The sequence below is a fragment of the Epinephelus lanceolatus genome, chromosome 8 (assembly GCF_041903045.1).
Source record: "Epinephelus lanceolatus isolate andai-2023 chromosome 8, ASM4190304v1, whole genome shotgun sequence".
NCBI lineage: Eukaryota > Metazoa > Chordata > Actinopteri > Perciformes > Serranidae > Epinephelus > Epinephelus lanceolatus.
Genome location: NC_135741.1, coordinates 33,703,603 through 33,719,220, shown reverse-complemented (window position 1 = coordinate 33,719,220; position 15,618 = coordinate 33,703,603). Strand labels below are relative to the sequence as shown.

General features: G+C 39.5%; 1 protein-coding gene across 2 annotated transcripts; it reads right to left on the bottom strand.

Moving 5' to 3' along the window:
• Positions 1 to 141: 141 nt before the first annotated feature.
• On the bottom strand, positions 142 to 13,243 carry zbtb17 (zinc finger and BTB domain containing 17). Of its 2 annotated transcripts, none has more exons than XM_033627954.2 (15): positions 13,079 to 13,243; positions 10,748 to 11,013; positions 10,387 to 10,566; positions 8,937 to 9,269; positions 8,727 to 8,816; positions 8,130 to 8,407; positions 7,696 to 7,838; positions 7,295 to 7,595; positions 7,009 to 7,096; positions 5,751 to 5,867; positions 5,542 to 5,662; positions 4,183 to 4,313; positions 3,788 to 4,051; positions 3,524 to 3,613; positions 142 to 1,502 (listed from the first exon to the last, which is right to left on the bottom strand). In XM_033627954.2, exons 2-15 carry the CDS (start codon positions 10,950 to 10,952, stop codon positions 1,069 to 1,071), a joined length of 2,775 nt encoding a protein of 924 aa, XP_033483845.2. In that variant the 5' UTR covers positions 10,953 to 11,013; positions 13,079 to 13,243; the 3' UTR covers positions 142 to 1,068. The 2 variants fall into 2 exon arrangements, with proteins under 2 accessions (XP_033483845.2, XP_033483846.2); XM_033627955.2 differs by having other exon boundaries at positions 8,937 to 9,266.
• Positions 13,244 to 15,618: the final 2,375 nt, after the last annotated feature.

The following is a 15,618-nucleotide window of genomic DNA, read 5'->3' as shown; positions in this document are numbered from 1 at the left end:
ATTTATACATTTTATGAGTTTTCATATCTGGCACCTTACCATGATTCTAAACATGTGAGAGATGCAAACTTCAAGGAAAGAAGTAATAGCAAATTGTTTTTATAAATAAGAATAATAAATAACAGCACTACACAAGGGTAATCAGAATGTGTGATATTTCTTTATTGATGAGATGATAACTTCCAGTGAGTCTAGGCAGTGTTACTGATGTCTAATAGGGCATTTTGCAGGTGTTAATATCAACAGACAAAATAATGACAAAACCATTACTGGCAGGCAACCATCTTTATACAAATATGGTCAGTTTACTGCAATAACAGAAAAAAATGTCTTGGTACAAATGTGAAACTGAGAATTTTCAACCAGCTTGTCACAACCACACATATTTCTTTTTATCATTTATCAGAGGTATTAAGACTTCTTTAGAGGACAAATAACAAATATTTACAAATATTATACATGCACAGCATTTACAATGTTTGCCAGTACATGAATACATGACATCACACTTCTGAAAAAAGGTGGAGGTGATGGTTACCCCTAAGTTAAATCTTTAGCACCCCAACATGTTCATATAGATAATCTCTGCATGTTAGGATTTCCATGAAAATACTTACAACTGAGTGCAATAAAATAGTTTGACTATATCTCATCTGAGTGAAATGGAAAAATAACACAGAACTCTTTGTTTCAGTGAATATAGGTAAGACAGAACTGTGATCTAAATACAAAGATCATTACATCATCCTGCATTTTTGTCTAAAAATAAACAAACTATACAAAGCAGGATAACCATCTCTGGAAGAACCCTCAACAATATTTACCAAATAACTGACTCTCACCTCTTTTCCTGGGTTAGGACTGCAAAACATGATTTATGACCATACAATCTAAGCAAATTGTTTATAAAGTGTTGTATGTTATAAATCCAGTTTACATTTATTTTTAACATCATGACATGTTGCAACTCTGAGATCTTAACTCACTTCATTTCTTATATTTCATTCAGTATAAATTAGGTGTCTGTTAACAGCAATATTTTATACACTCCTCTGAAGCCTGCCCCACTTACGCCCTACTCTCACATTCCATCTCCACTTCCTTTTCTTCCTCTACGTCCCCTGCAGATTCATCTTTTCCTTCTGTGTGGAGCTCACTATGGGTTTCCACCTCTCCATCCTCCCTCCCCTCCACATGAGTCACCCCTCCTGTCCCTTCTTCTTGAACTTGTGTCTCCCCCACAATCCCTCCCTCTGCCTCTTCCTCTCCAACCTGGGTACGGAAGATCAGCTCTCCTTCCTGGATGACTTGTTCAGCCGTGGGTTGCCATGTTGTGGCAGAATCCCCCTCAGCGGTGGTGGTGTATTGGTAGAAGTCAGAATCTGCCTGAAACATGACCAGTGCCTGAGCTGTGTGGATGCGCACGTGTTGGGCCAGGGAGCTGGCGTCCAAGAATTTATCCCCACATGAATCACAAGCGTACAAGATCTGAGTGTTGGGGTCTGGGAACACAAAAGAGTTGACAAAAACATAAGCCATTCACATTTTTCATGATGTTTCCCCCTTTTAAGTTAAACATTGCCACCTGGAGGGTCAGACGACCTTTTTGTCTCTCTGTTATCTGGCTTAGAATGGAACTTAATGCAGCAGTGTATACTAGCATACTTACATTTGACAACAGTTAGCAAGTCCTTACAGCAACTGCACAGTTTAAAATTATGCCACCATTTTTCCTTCTTTAGATTTGTAAGTCATGCAATACTTTGAATTTCATCTTTATGTTTTTGAATATTTTATGCCATTTACTGTAATCATTTCCAAAAACCCCAGTGTTTATCACAATATAGAGTGAAACTCAACTTGACAAATATCACTGAGAAAATATGGTAGTGACAAAACGGTTTTCTCAGCTGCTCTTTCCAAGGTCAAGATTTAATTTTGAACTGCAGCTTTTAGACCGGCATGGATGAGTCCTTCTGATGCTCAGATAACACTGAAACTTCAGCATCTACAATTCCATAACAACTAGTCAAACTGTCACTGCTGATGATTAAAATCATGTAATATCATACTGTAGGAAGCTCTGGAACAGTTATCAAATAAACTGTGTGGTGAGGTTGTTTTTTCAACATCACATTTTTATATTTTTTTTTATCAAACTTGTTATCATGTTGAAATGCAGTAGTAAAATGGCATATTTACACTAAAGTTAGAACATTATTTTGTTTGTCAGTGAGTTTGGTTCTGACATTAATTCCATTTCAGTGTAGGTATAGCTGAATGATTTTCAGTTGAGAATCATGACCTAACTTCCTCTTTTAGTTAGTCTATGAGGCTTCTTAGGTAATTTAAGCATTTGTCTGCTTTGGATTCAGAGGCTTTACACACCTGGGGAGTATTTCATGTGATTAATTTGCACATCAATATATGTTTTCAAACTGCTATATTTGTCATGTGTATTTTAACACGCCACGAAGTGGTGCATTTTTTTTCATAACAAGGTTGATATTTTGGAACTTTTACACTGTGAATAAAGGCATCAACCACGAATGTATGTCATGTCACAACATCACAACAATGGTGATCTGTTGATCATTTGTGTTTCTCAGCACCCTGTATTATATGACAAAGGACACAAAAATTCTAAAGAACAACATGTAGACTAGCATTGCTGAACAACAAAATGAAGCCTAGGTAATCTGAACTGAGACGGTAAAATTAATTACTCAATTACTTAAATAACAACTCCACTCCTTTTGTTCTTACCTTTCACAATAAAAGCCCTAGAACATATACACTGCATAACTGAGAGAACTTAAATCCATGCAGAGTGAGAGACTAGTCTGTTTGCACTGTTCTGAGTTTTGATGCAAAATATTCGCAGGCTAGTGTTTTGCATTTTCATGTCAGTTATTCTTTGTCACACCCCAGTGTGTCAAGACCTTGGGTCAGGATTTTGGCAATGGCTCAATAATGTTTGTAGCATTTAGTGATAAAATATGTGCAAATGCAAAGTCTCTGTGAACTGCAAATTTTAATAGTAAAATGAATATTTTTGCAATAAAACCAATGATGGGAATTCTTGGTTTAATAAGAAATATACAAGTATTTTGTCCTTAACTTGTTTAATTTAAATATGTTGATACTTCAAACTAAATACCATGATAACGCAACCACCATACCAGGGTTCAATATGGAATAATACTGCTGCACCATCCCAGCAAACAAGTTTAGCAATTAAATCATTTCCACCGTGGCATCCTAAACCCTCAGCCACCAAAACCCTCACCACAGCTTTGCCCTTGAAGTTAAGGTTTTTTAACAGATTTAGCTCAAAATCATGCTATATATACATTCATAACATTAGTTTTGTTTTCTTTTTTGTTTCCTCCAACCCATGTCTGATATCTTGTTACAAGTGCCATTCCTGACCTCATTGTTTGTATGGTATTCTAAAGCTATGGTATTATTCAAACATGAATGTTTGATTGAATAGTGTACAGTCATTTCTTTTTAGTCTTACCTGCTTCTTGCACTTTCTCTACTGCCTTTGTGATTTCAGCTTTCAAAGCCTCCGTCTCATCTGCAGACACTGAAGCAGCCACTGGAACCACTGCAAACAGACACACGACACAAAGAAACAAACACTCATCACTGTTGAAGCCCTCATACTTTTTTTATCATCTGCAGTTCGGGGTGATGTCTGCAGCATCTGTGAAGTTCAAAGCCCGGGATATTGTCATTTCCCCTGACGTCACTGAACTCAGCCTTAAAGATGCTGCCTGACCTGTCAGCTGAGCTACAGCAGTGGCTGCCAGGGCCTCGGTTGCCAGGGTGACGATGTCCTCTGTGGTGACGGTAACTATGTTGATCTCGCTGTCAGAGGTGGATGCTCCTGCGCACCCATCAGCCCCTTCGTCTGCGCTGCCCCCGGCTACAACCAGCCGCTTCATGCCGGCCTTGCCGTGGTGGACGGTCTTGACATGGGAGCGCAGATTGTCCACCCGGTTGAACCCTCTGCCGCATTTATCACACAGGAAAGGTTTCTCCCCTGAGAGAGCAGGACAGAGAAAAAATAATCAACTGAAGATGTAAGGGTAAAAAAGTAACAGAGATATAGAGAAAGGCTGTCTCCCTATTTCCTCCAGTCCCATAATTATTTGACACAAATTTTGCCCTTACCTGTGTGGATGATGATGTGCTTTGACAGGTCTCCCACATTAACAAATGCCTTGTCGCACATCTGACACTTGTGCGGCCGGACGTTGTCGTGATGCCGGATGTGATTGGCCAGTTGACTGGACTGTACAAACCTGTCCAGAGGGAGACAAAATGCTCATCTTGCCTCCTTCTTATAGCCTGGCATCGTATTTAAAGGGTCAGCTCGCAAAAAATACAAAAGAAAAAAAAAAAACATTTTCTCACTAACTTCTAGCTGCAGTTATTGTTGAGTATTTCTTAGCAGTGTATTTCTTTTTAATTGTAGACTTAAGTAAATGCCTGCAAGGCCATACCCCATATGTGATCTGTGATTCCCACTGTTCCCTGTGCAAGATAAAACCATAAACCTATAATTAAAGGGAAATTTCGGTTTATTTCAACCTGTCTCCTATCGTCCTAAATTTGTTTCAAGTGACTAGTGACATAAAAATAATAGTTAGCATGTTAGCCGTTAGAGGCATTCCTCTTCTGTGGGCACTGGGGCACAGCATTCACAGGTACACCACCAATCTCCAGAGCTACGCAGCCTTGCAGCAACCATTCCTCCTCTCTCGTCCTCTACCTGTTGCGCCTCTCTCTCTCTCCTCCTCCGTTCTTCAATTTCACGAAGCTCTTTGTGAGTGTATTCTGGCTCAAATAAATAAGGGCAGCCATCAAACTCTGCAAAATCAAATTCCTCCTCCACAAAGTCGAAGTCTGGCAAAAAGTCAGCCATTATTCTATAAATCTTTCATAAAATAAATGAATGAACTTTTCAGGCTACTGTCCGGTTCTGCCTTCCAGCTGTTGCTGCTTGTTCTCGCGAGATTTCAGGCACGCTATGAGATCGCTGCTTGTTCTCGCAATATTTTGGCCGCGCTTTGGAAAGCAGAGTTAAATGGTAAACAAACATGGCACCACACTGGTAAGGTAAGACAACACGTTTACATGTCGTTTCCTATATGTTCTCTGACATTTATTCTAACGATATGAGGTGGTCTTGGTGGAAAAAAAGCTTGTTTAGTGGACTAACTTTGCACTTGAAGTATGCCCGTTCACTTACGTTTTAACAGGTCTGACGCTACTATGCGCCCCGGCTGTATCTAGGCTAACGGCTAACATGCTAACTATTATTTTTATGTCACTAGTCACCTGAAACAAATTTAGGACGATAGGAGACAGGTTGAAATAAACCGAAATTTCCCTTTAATGTTCTTTGCTCCATTTTCAAAGATATATCCAAGCACTCTTTGTCGGAGAATCTCAGGTTATATTCCCCAGGTGAAAGTGAATCTTAAAAATAAGCCTTCTGTAACAGCACTGATATATCTGCTTGCTGACCTTTTACCACAGCGATCACACACGTAGGGCTTCTCTCCAGTGTGCTGGCGGACGTGGGCGATGAGTGAGCTGGCCTGGGTGAAAGCCTTGCCACAGATAAGACAGACACACGGCTTCTCTCCTGTAGAACATGGATTACAGTCTCACCATAGTGGGATGGAGATAATACACATGTGGTGTTTCATTCTGTCTGAATGTCATGGGAGTACCTGTGTGGATGCGTTCATGCCGCTGCAGAGCTCCAGGGTCACTGAAAGCTCTCTGACAGTGCATACAGACGTACGGTTTCTCCCCACTGTGGACCCGCAGGTGTCTCTTTAGATTTCCTACAAAGCAGACACCATCACACAAAGGTTAGGCCAAACGCCTCAAAGCAAAGACAAGTACAGAGGTTAACTTCCTGTAGATAACAGGCAGACAAGTTGAAAGCAGCTGGAATTGTGTTTGCTCCAAATAAAATGGCCCACAAAACACAACTGTCACTATCTACTCTGTGGCATTGTTTTGAATGGTTAAAATAGCATTTAAATACTCAATCAGGAGGTCATTATACAGTAGCTCACATTTCAAAGATCAGTTAATTTTAAGTTGAAGCTCCATCTGTGTGTTCCAGGTGAGTTTGTATGACCAGTCAGGCAGAACACAATGTCAAGCTCAGCTCACATCCCAGCTACATCAGTTGATCTCAAACAGCCAATCACTGATGGAGCAGCTGATTGATGGAAGGGAGTCAGCTGATAGATCACATGATTCCTTTCTATGCAGCCAATTGGTGAATCTCATTCAGGGTGCCCTATTTAAACTGCTTTAGCCTGCCTACTGTTGCTGCTTCCTTTGCAAGCCGCTTTGCAACCCGCCTCCACCCCAGCTCCTCCTCCTCCTCAATGTAATTTCTGTTTGTCACTGATGCTGCTCTATGCTGTTCTGTTCTGTCTTTGCTGCTGCTCTGGCTTTCCATGTAGGCGCATGGAAGGGCAGGGAGGTTTGCTCTCTCTCTGCTTCAAACTTTCCTCATTTTCATGTGGAATGGCAGACAGGTTTGCTCTCTCTGCATTATGGCTTTCCACATAGGCCGTGGAAGAGGCTTTCTGCAAAGGCCCAATGAAAAGTAAAGAGGCCCCAGAACAGAGCCATGCCGCCAAATATAATAGCCTACTGTAAATGGAAATAAAGTATTCTTTGACAAAAGTGTTCCTGACTGAACTATGATTAAATAAGGGACTACATACTTACCTTTTGCCCATTTTTCCTTACATTACATCCAGGTTATGCACCTTTTTATTAGCAAAGGCGATTGGACATGCCTTAAATGCACAAGCACCATGCACTTAAAACCATGCGCTATAGGTTGTTTAAACAGGGCCCTGTGAGTCTTTCATTTGTATCAGCAGCAAATTTCTCACAAGATCACCATATAACAAAAATAAATTTAATTCAAGAAAAATATGGTCAATACAGTCTCCTTACCTGAGGTAGTAAACTGTTTGCCACATTCCTTGCACTTGAGAGGCCCGTCTGTGATATGGATTTTTAGGTGAGCCTTCAGATTTCCAGGCTAAAGGAGACACAAAATCAGGTAACAAGTTAAAGCACTCAATATAATATACTTAGTTACACATGACTGGTAATTAGTCATTGTAAGTATATGTGGCTTCTTGAAGATATTATAATATTTGTCAGAAAAATATGCAATCATAGCTTTAATGTTTGTAGTACCATTGGTGATACAAAACTTTTTCAAACACTTTGTTACCTGGTTGAAGCGCTTGTCGCAGTGTGGACACTTGTTACCCTTTTCCGTGTCATGCGTCTCCAGATGTCGCATCTTAGCGGTGGGGTCAGAGAAAGCCTTCTCACAGAAGTCGCAGTGGTACGGTTTCTCACCACTATGCACCAGCTGGTGGCGCTTTAGGTTGCCGGATGTGGTGAAGAGCTTGCCGCACACTTCGCAGCTGTACCGTGCTTCGCCAGTGTGGCGTTTGCGATGCAGGTTGAGCAGGCTGATCTGGCGGTAGCTCTTTCCACAAGTCGAGCAGCAGTATGGCTTCAGGGGGCTGGCAGGCAACGAGAGCGCATTTCAACACATAGACCTGACATAGCTCAGTTGGCAGGTGTCTACAAAGTAAATGTCTTTGAATAAAATAAGAAATTCACCTGTGTGTTTTCTCGTGTGCTTTACAGGCTGCAGGGTCAGAGAAAGCCTTGTTGCAGTCCCGACAGCTGAATGGCTTCTCTCCTGTGTGAATACGCATGTGTCTCTTGAAGTTACCAGTGTGGGTGAATTTCTTCCCACAGTCCTGAAAGAAGAAAACATCAAGTGTGAGCTGACAAAACCTTTCAATGCAAACATCTGTATGCAAATGGAACCACCCTGCATCACCAAGATTTGCATAACAGCTCCCAGCATCACCAACATTTCCATGTTTGATGTAGACATATTAGCTTCAAAGCCTCTGCAGCCAGAATCAAGCAAAACAGCTCAGTGCAGGCTGTGTGTTTCTACTCTGACAGTGATGAGCAGTGCTATTCCACAGCTTGTGGCACAAAGTTGGTTACTTCCTTCCTGCATCCAGACTGATATTTCTCACCTCGCATTCATGTGTCACAGAGCTGTACGGCTTTGATTCGGATCGGTTGCTCATAGACGTCGACTGAATAAGTCTCCCATCTCTCTCTCCGCCTGAATCGTCTCCTTCCCCTTGCTGTCTAAACTCGCCATCTTCCTCACCAGACCCCTCTTCATCATCAGCTTCCCCGTCGCCAATCTCCCCACAGTCATCCTCATGTACTCCGGCCGCTTCTGCCAGCTCCGCCACCTTCTTCTGTGTTTTTGCCTTTGATGTGCCTTCTTCCTCTGAATCATTGTCTGCAAGGAGGACAATAGAGAACTGAAATGAAATTCTGTCTAAGTCTTTGCTGGAAATGACAATTTGTGTGATGGCAAAGCCTCTGTCAGTTTCAGAAAAGGCCATTTTTAAAACTGTAACCATGACCAGGAATTAGATGTTAGAATCAAAAAAGAAACTCTTGAATAATTACAGTTGAAACCTTTTTTATATGTATCAATTTCCTTGCCTTTTTCTGTCTGGAGTATGTTTCTGTATCATAAGCAACAAATTCCATGACAAGTGGAAAGCTTAAAAGAGAGGGTTGCTATTTGAGTCAAACCTGCATAGCCTGCTCACCAGGTGGGAAGTTTCGTCGAGGAGGTTTTCTGATTCTTCTCCCCCGCGAGCTCATGTAGGACGAGCTGCCAGCAGATTTCAACTGTGATTCTGTAAACAAAGAGAAAACATCTCTTAGTTTGGTCAAATCAACACTTGTTAAAAACATTGTAATACATCATGTGGTCTTCAAAAGCCAAATGGACAGATTAGAAGATTCTGTGTACTCACTGGGATTGTAGTCAGCATCAGAGGGGTCGTCCTGAAATCCAGGTACATCTTGTGCAGCACATTCCTCCTCCTCCTTTACAGATACCATCTTGTGGGTAGAAAGGGGGCTGGTTTTAGCCGGACGTCCTCGGCCTGAGTGGGTTCTGGCAGGGTTGGGCCGAGAAGCTGTCTGTTGTGTTTCAGTGGAGATGTGTTCCTTTAAATTTTGCAGATTTTGCGTGGGCTCCTTTCCTTCTGTGGGGGTGCTAGGACTGTCCTCTGCTTGAGATGCTACTTCTGCCAGGTCGCTCTCCAGCTCCTCTCTCTGATCTACTTCACCTTGTTTGTCTTCTGCTTTGTCAGGTAAGAAAAATTAGGAAATGTTTAATTTTTACACCTAATGGTCACAGTGTAACACCAAGTCAGTTAAACTTCAGGGGTCTCAATCTGTACATTCAGGAAACAGTAAGTGCAGGACGATGCCTGGCCCCACATGGCCAGAGTGCGTAGGCAGTTTCTAATTGACGAAGGCATTGATGCCATTGACTGGCCCTCTCGTTTCCCTGACCTATATCCAACTGAGCAGCACCTATGGGACATTATATGCTGAGGCACCCGACGCTGCCAAGTGCAGCCACAGGCTGTCCAGGAGCTAATTGATGCCCTGATCCAGGTCTGGGAGGAGATCCCCCCAGGACACCATCTGCCAACTCATCAGGAGCATGCCCAGATGTTGTCAGGAGTGCAAACAGGTACACGGGGGCCATACACACCACTGAGTCACATTATTCAGCTGCTTTGATGAAATTCACGTTGGATCAGCCTGTGATTCAATGTTTTACTTTGATTTTCAGTGTGATTTTGAATCCAGCCCTCAGTGGGTTGATGGTTTTGGTTTCAATTGACCTTTGTTACATCATTTTGTTCTCAACAAACTATACCATGTACATCAATAATGATTTTCAACTTGAATAATTAGTTCATCAAGATTTCATGTGGGATTTAAGTGTTCCTTTAACTTTTGGGGGCAGTGTATACCAGGCTCCAGATTTCATACTTGGCATGCAATGTTGTATTCAATTAGATGGTAGAATTTGAATTCAATTAGGTTAATAGCTTAGCAATAAGAAACAATCAGTTAACTGTACATTTTTGCACAAAATATGAAATACTAACTTATATCATAAACACTGTAACAGAAAAATTGTTAACCAGATGTAACTTTTAATAAAATGTTTATATCAGCTTAATTTATTAACAGTTAACTGATATAAATACTTGAAAAATTTTAAATTTAAAGCTCTGACTTGTTATGTCGTTAAATGTTTTCTGTAATGACTACTACAAGCTACAAGACAGGAAGTACCTTGTTACTAAGAATATAAACATAAGAAATTTCATGCCATGAAAAGTGACACTTAAAATTAAACACATTAGATTGTTAAATTCATTCAACGAAGGCTGGACTCACCTACAGCGAAATCCAGTGTTATGAGTGACGGAGCTTGGTTTGCCATTGACTGGTACGCAGAGCAGGCATTGACAATTTCTTGCATCTGTAAAAAGTTAGCAACAGCCAGCACATCTTCTACATTCTGCGGACTTAAACTCAGCTTGGCAGTGTACATAAACTCCAGGACCTGACCCAAACCTGCAACAATAATCAAAAATACAGAGGGTGTGGTTATACAGCAGTGATGGCGGGGTGCATTTACTATTATTCAAGTTAAGCAATGCAAAGTCAGAGCACTGGAAGATGAAAATGACAAAAAATTAAATACATAATTTGAAAGTATGCAGATATATGTGACCACAAGCTAATAAGCATCCACCTGCTGCATTGCTGATGTCCAAATGCACCACATCTTTCTGGTCCAGGAAGAGGGTGCGGAAATAGACACTGCAGGCCGCCAGGACAGCTTTGTGGGCTTTGAAGTCCACCCCGTCCACAACAAAGGTGCAGTCACACAGTAGGCCCTGCTTGCGCTGGCGGTTGAGTTGCTCCAGAACCTTCCCGCTGTGCCATGGGAACTCCATCGTCCTGAATACTTGAGGACGGCGGAAGAGGCCAGCAGGTGGGCGGGGGCTCTGTTTACAGCTGACAAGAAAGAAGTCACATGAGGCATATTAGGAAAGGCTCAAAAGGCTTATACACAGCTTAACCAATTTGTCTTTATATTAGCATGACATTTGTTGGCCTTTAATAAAACACTACCAATCAATCAGTGTTGTTCACAATTACGTCTCCTCCCTGAGCAAAGAAAAAAAATCTATTAATAATAAAAATAAATCAGATGACTGACATTTCAGAATGTGAGATGTGAGAGCATAATCTGAGACAAAATACCAGTTGTCAGCCTTCAAAAATCCCATGTTCCAACATTAATAAAGTGCCTTCATATTAAAACTGCAGTCAGGATGAAAAAATGTTTCTTTTTCATTATTTCAATTAGTGCTGGGGCGATATGGAGAAAAACAAGGATCATAATATTCAAGTCCAAATAGCTACTGATTGCAATGATGTTGTAAGGTTATTATTTTTGCTTTCAAAAATATTTATACAATGACATTTTTGTTAAGTGATCATAAGTAACGTGGGTATACTGAGTTATGGGTGAAGGCAATATATGAGATCCAGGAAGACAACACTCACAATATTACGATATCCCAAATCTAAAACGATGTCTAGTCTCATACCACAATATCAATATAACATTAATAATTGCCCAGCCCTAATTTTGATGTATTGAAACACAATCTTTGTTAGCCAAAAATGAGCACAGTGTTGTTGAATTTATTCAAAATGATGGAATCACTGTTACACCAAGTTACACTTGCAGCTGCTGTTTCACTTTTAAAAGTTCAAGGGTTAAAGGTTAAAGGGAAATGGCCAATGACCCTATACTGTTGTATGGAACTGAAACAACGGGGTATTGAATTATTATTTTCTGACTAACAAAGTCAAAGAGACAATGTTTAAAATGCTTTACATGTTTTATACAACTATTTTTTTTTTATCTGCAGATACTCACAAAACACACTGGTGTAAATAGAAGCTGTTGTGGGAGATCAGAGAAACACTAGTGCATTTATTTTGCCCACATGTTCAACTGTGGGGTAAATGGTCACGATTTATAGCTGATCATATTTACCCTTACTTTACATTATTATGAATAAATAAATAAAAGTATTGTTTGCATTCATTAAAAATGACAGGAATCTCTGCTCGCAATTTTAATCGATTATTCTGCTTACTGACTAAATTTAATATTCATAATGTCAAATTCTTATGCAAAAAGCTAAAAGAATGTTTTGCTTTAAAAAAAAAAAAAGCTGTTAAAATACATAATTAATTAAATATTTACAAAATATATATTTTATTTATTACAACTTCCAGTTCCCCTGGCACTGTAAATGGAGAATGTTGCGTTCTTGTTTAAAAAAAAAAAGAGCACAGTGACATGTAGATGCTGTAAAGTAGTAGCAGCTTAATTTAATCCTAAATTTGTAATGAGACCCCTCCTCCGTGTTAATACAGAACTCATATTGTATAAAATGTGTGTGATTTGTGTTGCGAATGACAGTAGTGTCTGCACCCATGCGTTTCAGTTAGCTATCAGACTCTTTTTCCTACAGGACACCACCAGGAAATACTCGAAACAGACAGATATCACCCTAATACTGCGTTACAACGCGATGTAACACCAAAGAAACATAATTCAAAATAAAGCTATGCTGATTAATACACGACATGCGTTGCCACGATGGAACAAAAAGTAACGTTGGATAAGTAAACCACAAGTGAGGGAAAAAAGCAGAATGATACCAAAATTTAGCTTCAGCTGTTGTGATGATGGCCATGCAACTTCACACAACATAACAGAATTTTTAAATACATATCGATGTTTTGTGACTGCAAATTAAGTATCTCTAAAAGTATGGACAGCCAAGTTTGACGGTGCAATACATCGATTACAATTCCTCCATCCTTGTAGCTTTGTTATCAGGGATTAATTTAGCGTGCCTTGACATGCATGTAGTGAAGGGACAAGATGGCGGACCGACGAGCTGGGCCTGTCCTCATCCCTTCTTGTTTTCTCAGCTAGCTCGTTCAACTTGTACAATTCAAGCGCCATTTTTATAAAGGCTGACTCCTGAATTACCTCTGTGTTATCGCTTCTTCACTCCGGGTTCAAACTGCGGGCTCCGGCTGTGATATGGAGTGTTTGCCTCAGTTAGGAAAAACAAATCCAATCGAGCTTTTCGGTGATCGATCCTGCTCCGCTTACTCCATCCACCGCCATCTTCCTCTCTCTGATCGATTGATAGGGACCGGCCGGATGTATCACAGGAGCACGCGCAGTGTGAATACGTGCTTTGCTGATGGTGGCCGCATGGTGGCGCAATAGGTTCAAGTTACGTTACATTTAGTATTCATAATAACAAAATGCTTCTGTTCATCCATGAAGGCGACAACCACCACAAGCAGCAACCGCAATAACACATGATATTTTGGTAAACTGATATAAAGTTGGAGCGACAAATCAACTGAATGGTAAACCCACCCAAAACCTTTTTAGGGTTGAATTTTATTTTGAGCTCAGTGTACAGTGGGTTAATATATTGAGTAGTATCAAAGCAATGTCAGAGCCTATTATGCAGGTCTTCTAAGAATAATGATGCAGAATCACTGCCAAAGCACTCCTCAAGGGAACATACAAAGTATTTATTTCAGTGCTACTCAGTACAACATTATAAATCATGTTTTTGTAATGTGGTGTTCCACAGGGAGAAGCATGCCAAAATGCACGTTCAGGCCACAGCCTGGCTCAAACATGGAGTAAATTACAGCCCCATAACAAAGACTTCTAAATTAGTTTTGCTTGAATAGAGCCTTTGAAATTCCCTTCTCATGACAGATGCCTTGTAAATGCCCCCACACATAAAAGACCGAATAGAAGCACCTTGAACCCTCTGTTTCAGCTCTGTTTCATATTGATTTTGAGAGTAGTTTGCCTTGTGGTGTTCACTGCTTACACACATTCAGGCCTCTATTTGTGTTATTTTTATCTATATGGGGATATATGGTGAAGAAAACAATGTCGTTGGGTCAATCATACATTCAAAACGGATCATTAATTCGTCGACATATTAAATAACGTCAGGGTAGTCAAATTCTGGTTCTGCTCTCAAAAAAAAAAGAAAAGAAACTTGGGCAGCAACTTAGCAAGGATTTGATATCAAGGTAATGTCCTCTAACACACCCTCCATCAAAAATTTAGAGCTGAAACCAAATACAGAGTTTCTTTTTCATATTCTATTATTTCCCACAAGGTACAACTCCAGTGAAATGCAATCCCATCAGTTCCTTCAAGTTGTGCTTTGTAATTTAGTTCTTTTTTGCCTCTCCTTATATTGTAGGCTGCTGCTTTACAGCTCATTGTCCATCTTTTCAGATTTTGGTAATCCATGGTTTCTGGTTGTTGCATGATTTATCTGTAGTTTTGGGTACAGTTGTATTATTAGTATAGTATAGAATATTATAGTATAGTATAGTATAGTATAGTGTAGTATAGTATAGTATAAAATAGCATAGTATAGTAAATTAGAAAATTACAGTACAGTATAGTGTAGTGTAGAATAGTAATAGTATATAGCATATTATATATTATAGTATAGCAGAATACAGTATAGAATAGCAAAGCATAGCATAGTATAGTATAGTATAGTATAGTGTATAGTATGGTGTTGTGTAGTATAGCATATCATAGTGTCGTATAGCATAGCATAGTATAGTGTACTATAGTGTAGTGTAGTGTTGTGTAGTATAGTATAGTATAGTAAAGTAAGTAAGTAAAACTTTATTTATATAGCACCTTTTTTAACGCAGGTTACATATAGTATAATATAGTACAGTACAGTATAGTGTAGTGTATAGTATAGAACAGTACAGTACAGTATAGTGTAGTGTATAGTATAGTACAGTACAGTACAGTACAGCACAGTGCAGTATAGTGTAGTGTAGAGTATAGTATAATATAGTACAGTACAGCACAGTTCAGTATAGTGTAGTGTAGTATAGTGTATAGTATAGAACAGTACAGTGTAGTGTATAGTATAATATAGTATAGTATAGTATAGAACAGTACAGTGTAGTGTATAGTATAGAACAGTACAGTATAGTGTAGTATATAGTATAGTATAGAACAGTACAGTACAGTGTAGTGTATAGCATAGTATAATCTAGTACAGTACAGTATAGTGTAGTGTATAGTATAGTATGGAACAGTACAGTACAGTGTAGTGTATAGTATAGTATAATCTAGTACAGTACAGTATAGTGTAGTGTAAAGTATAGTGTAGTGTAGTGTAGTGTAGTGTGGTGTATAGTATAGTATAGAAGAGTATAGTATAGTATAGAACTGTACAGTACAGTGTAGTGTAGTGTTTAGTATAGTACAATACAGTACAGTACAGTATAGAGTAGTGTAGTGTATATTATAGTATAGTACAGTACAGTATAGTGTAGTGTAGTGTGGTGTATAGTATAGTATAGTATAGTATAGTATAGTATAGAACAGTACAGTACAGTGTAGTGTAGTGTATAGTATAGTATAGAATAGTATAATATACAAATATAGAAATCAGGTTTTTCTAACCTTTGATGAAAACAGTTTGTCATAATTCAATCAAAAGGCTCACA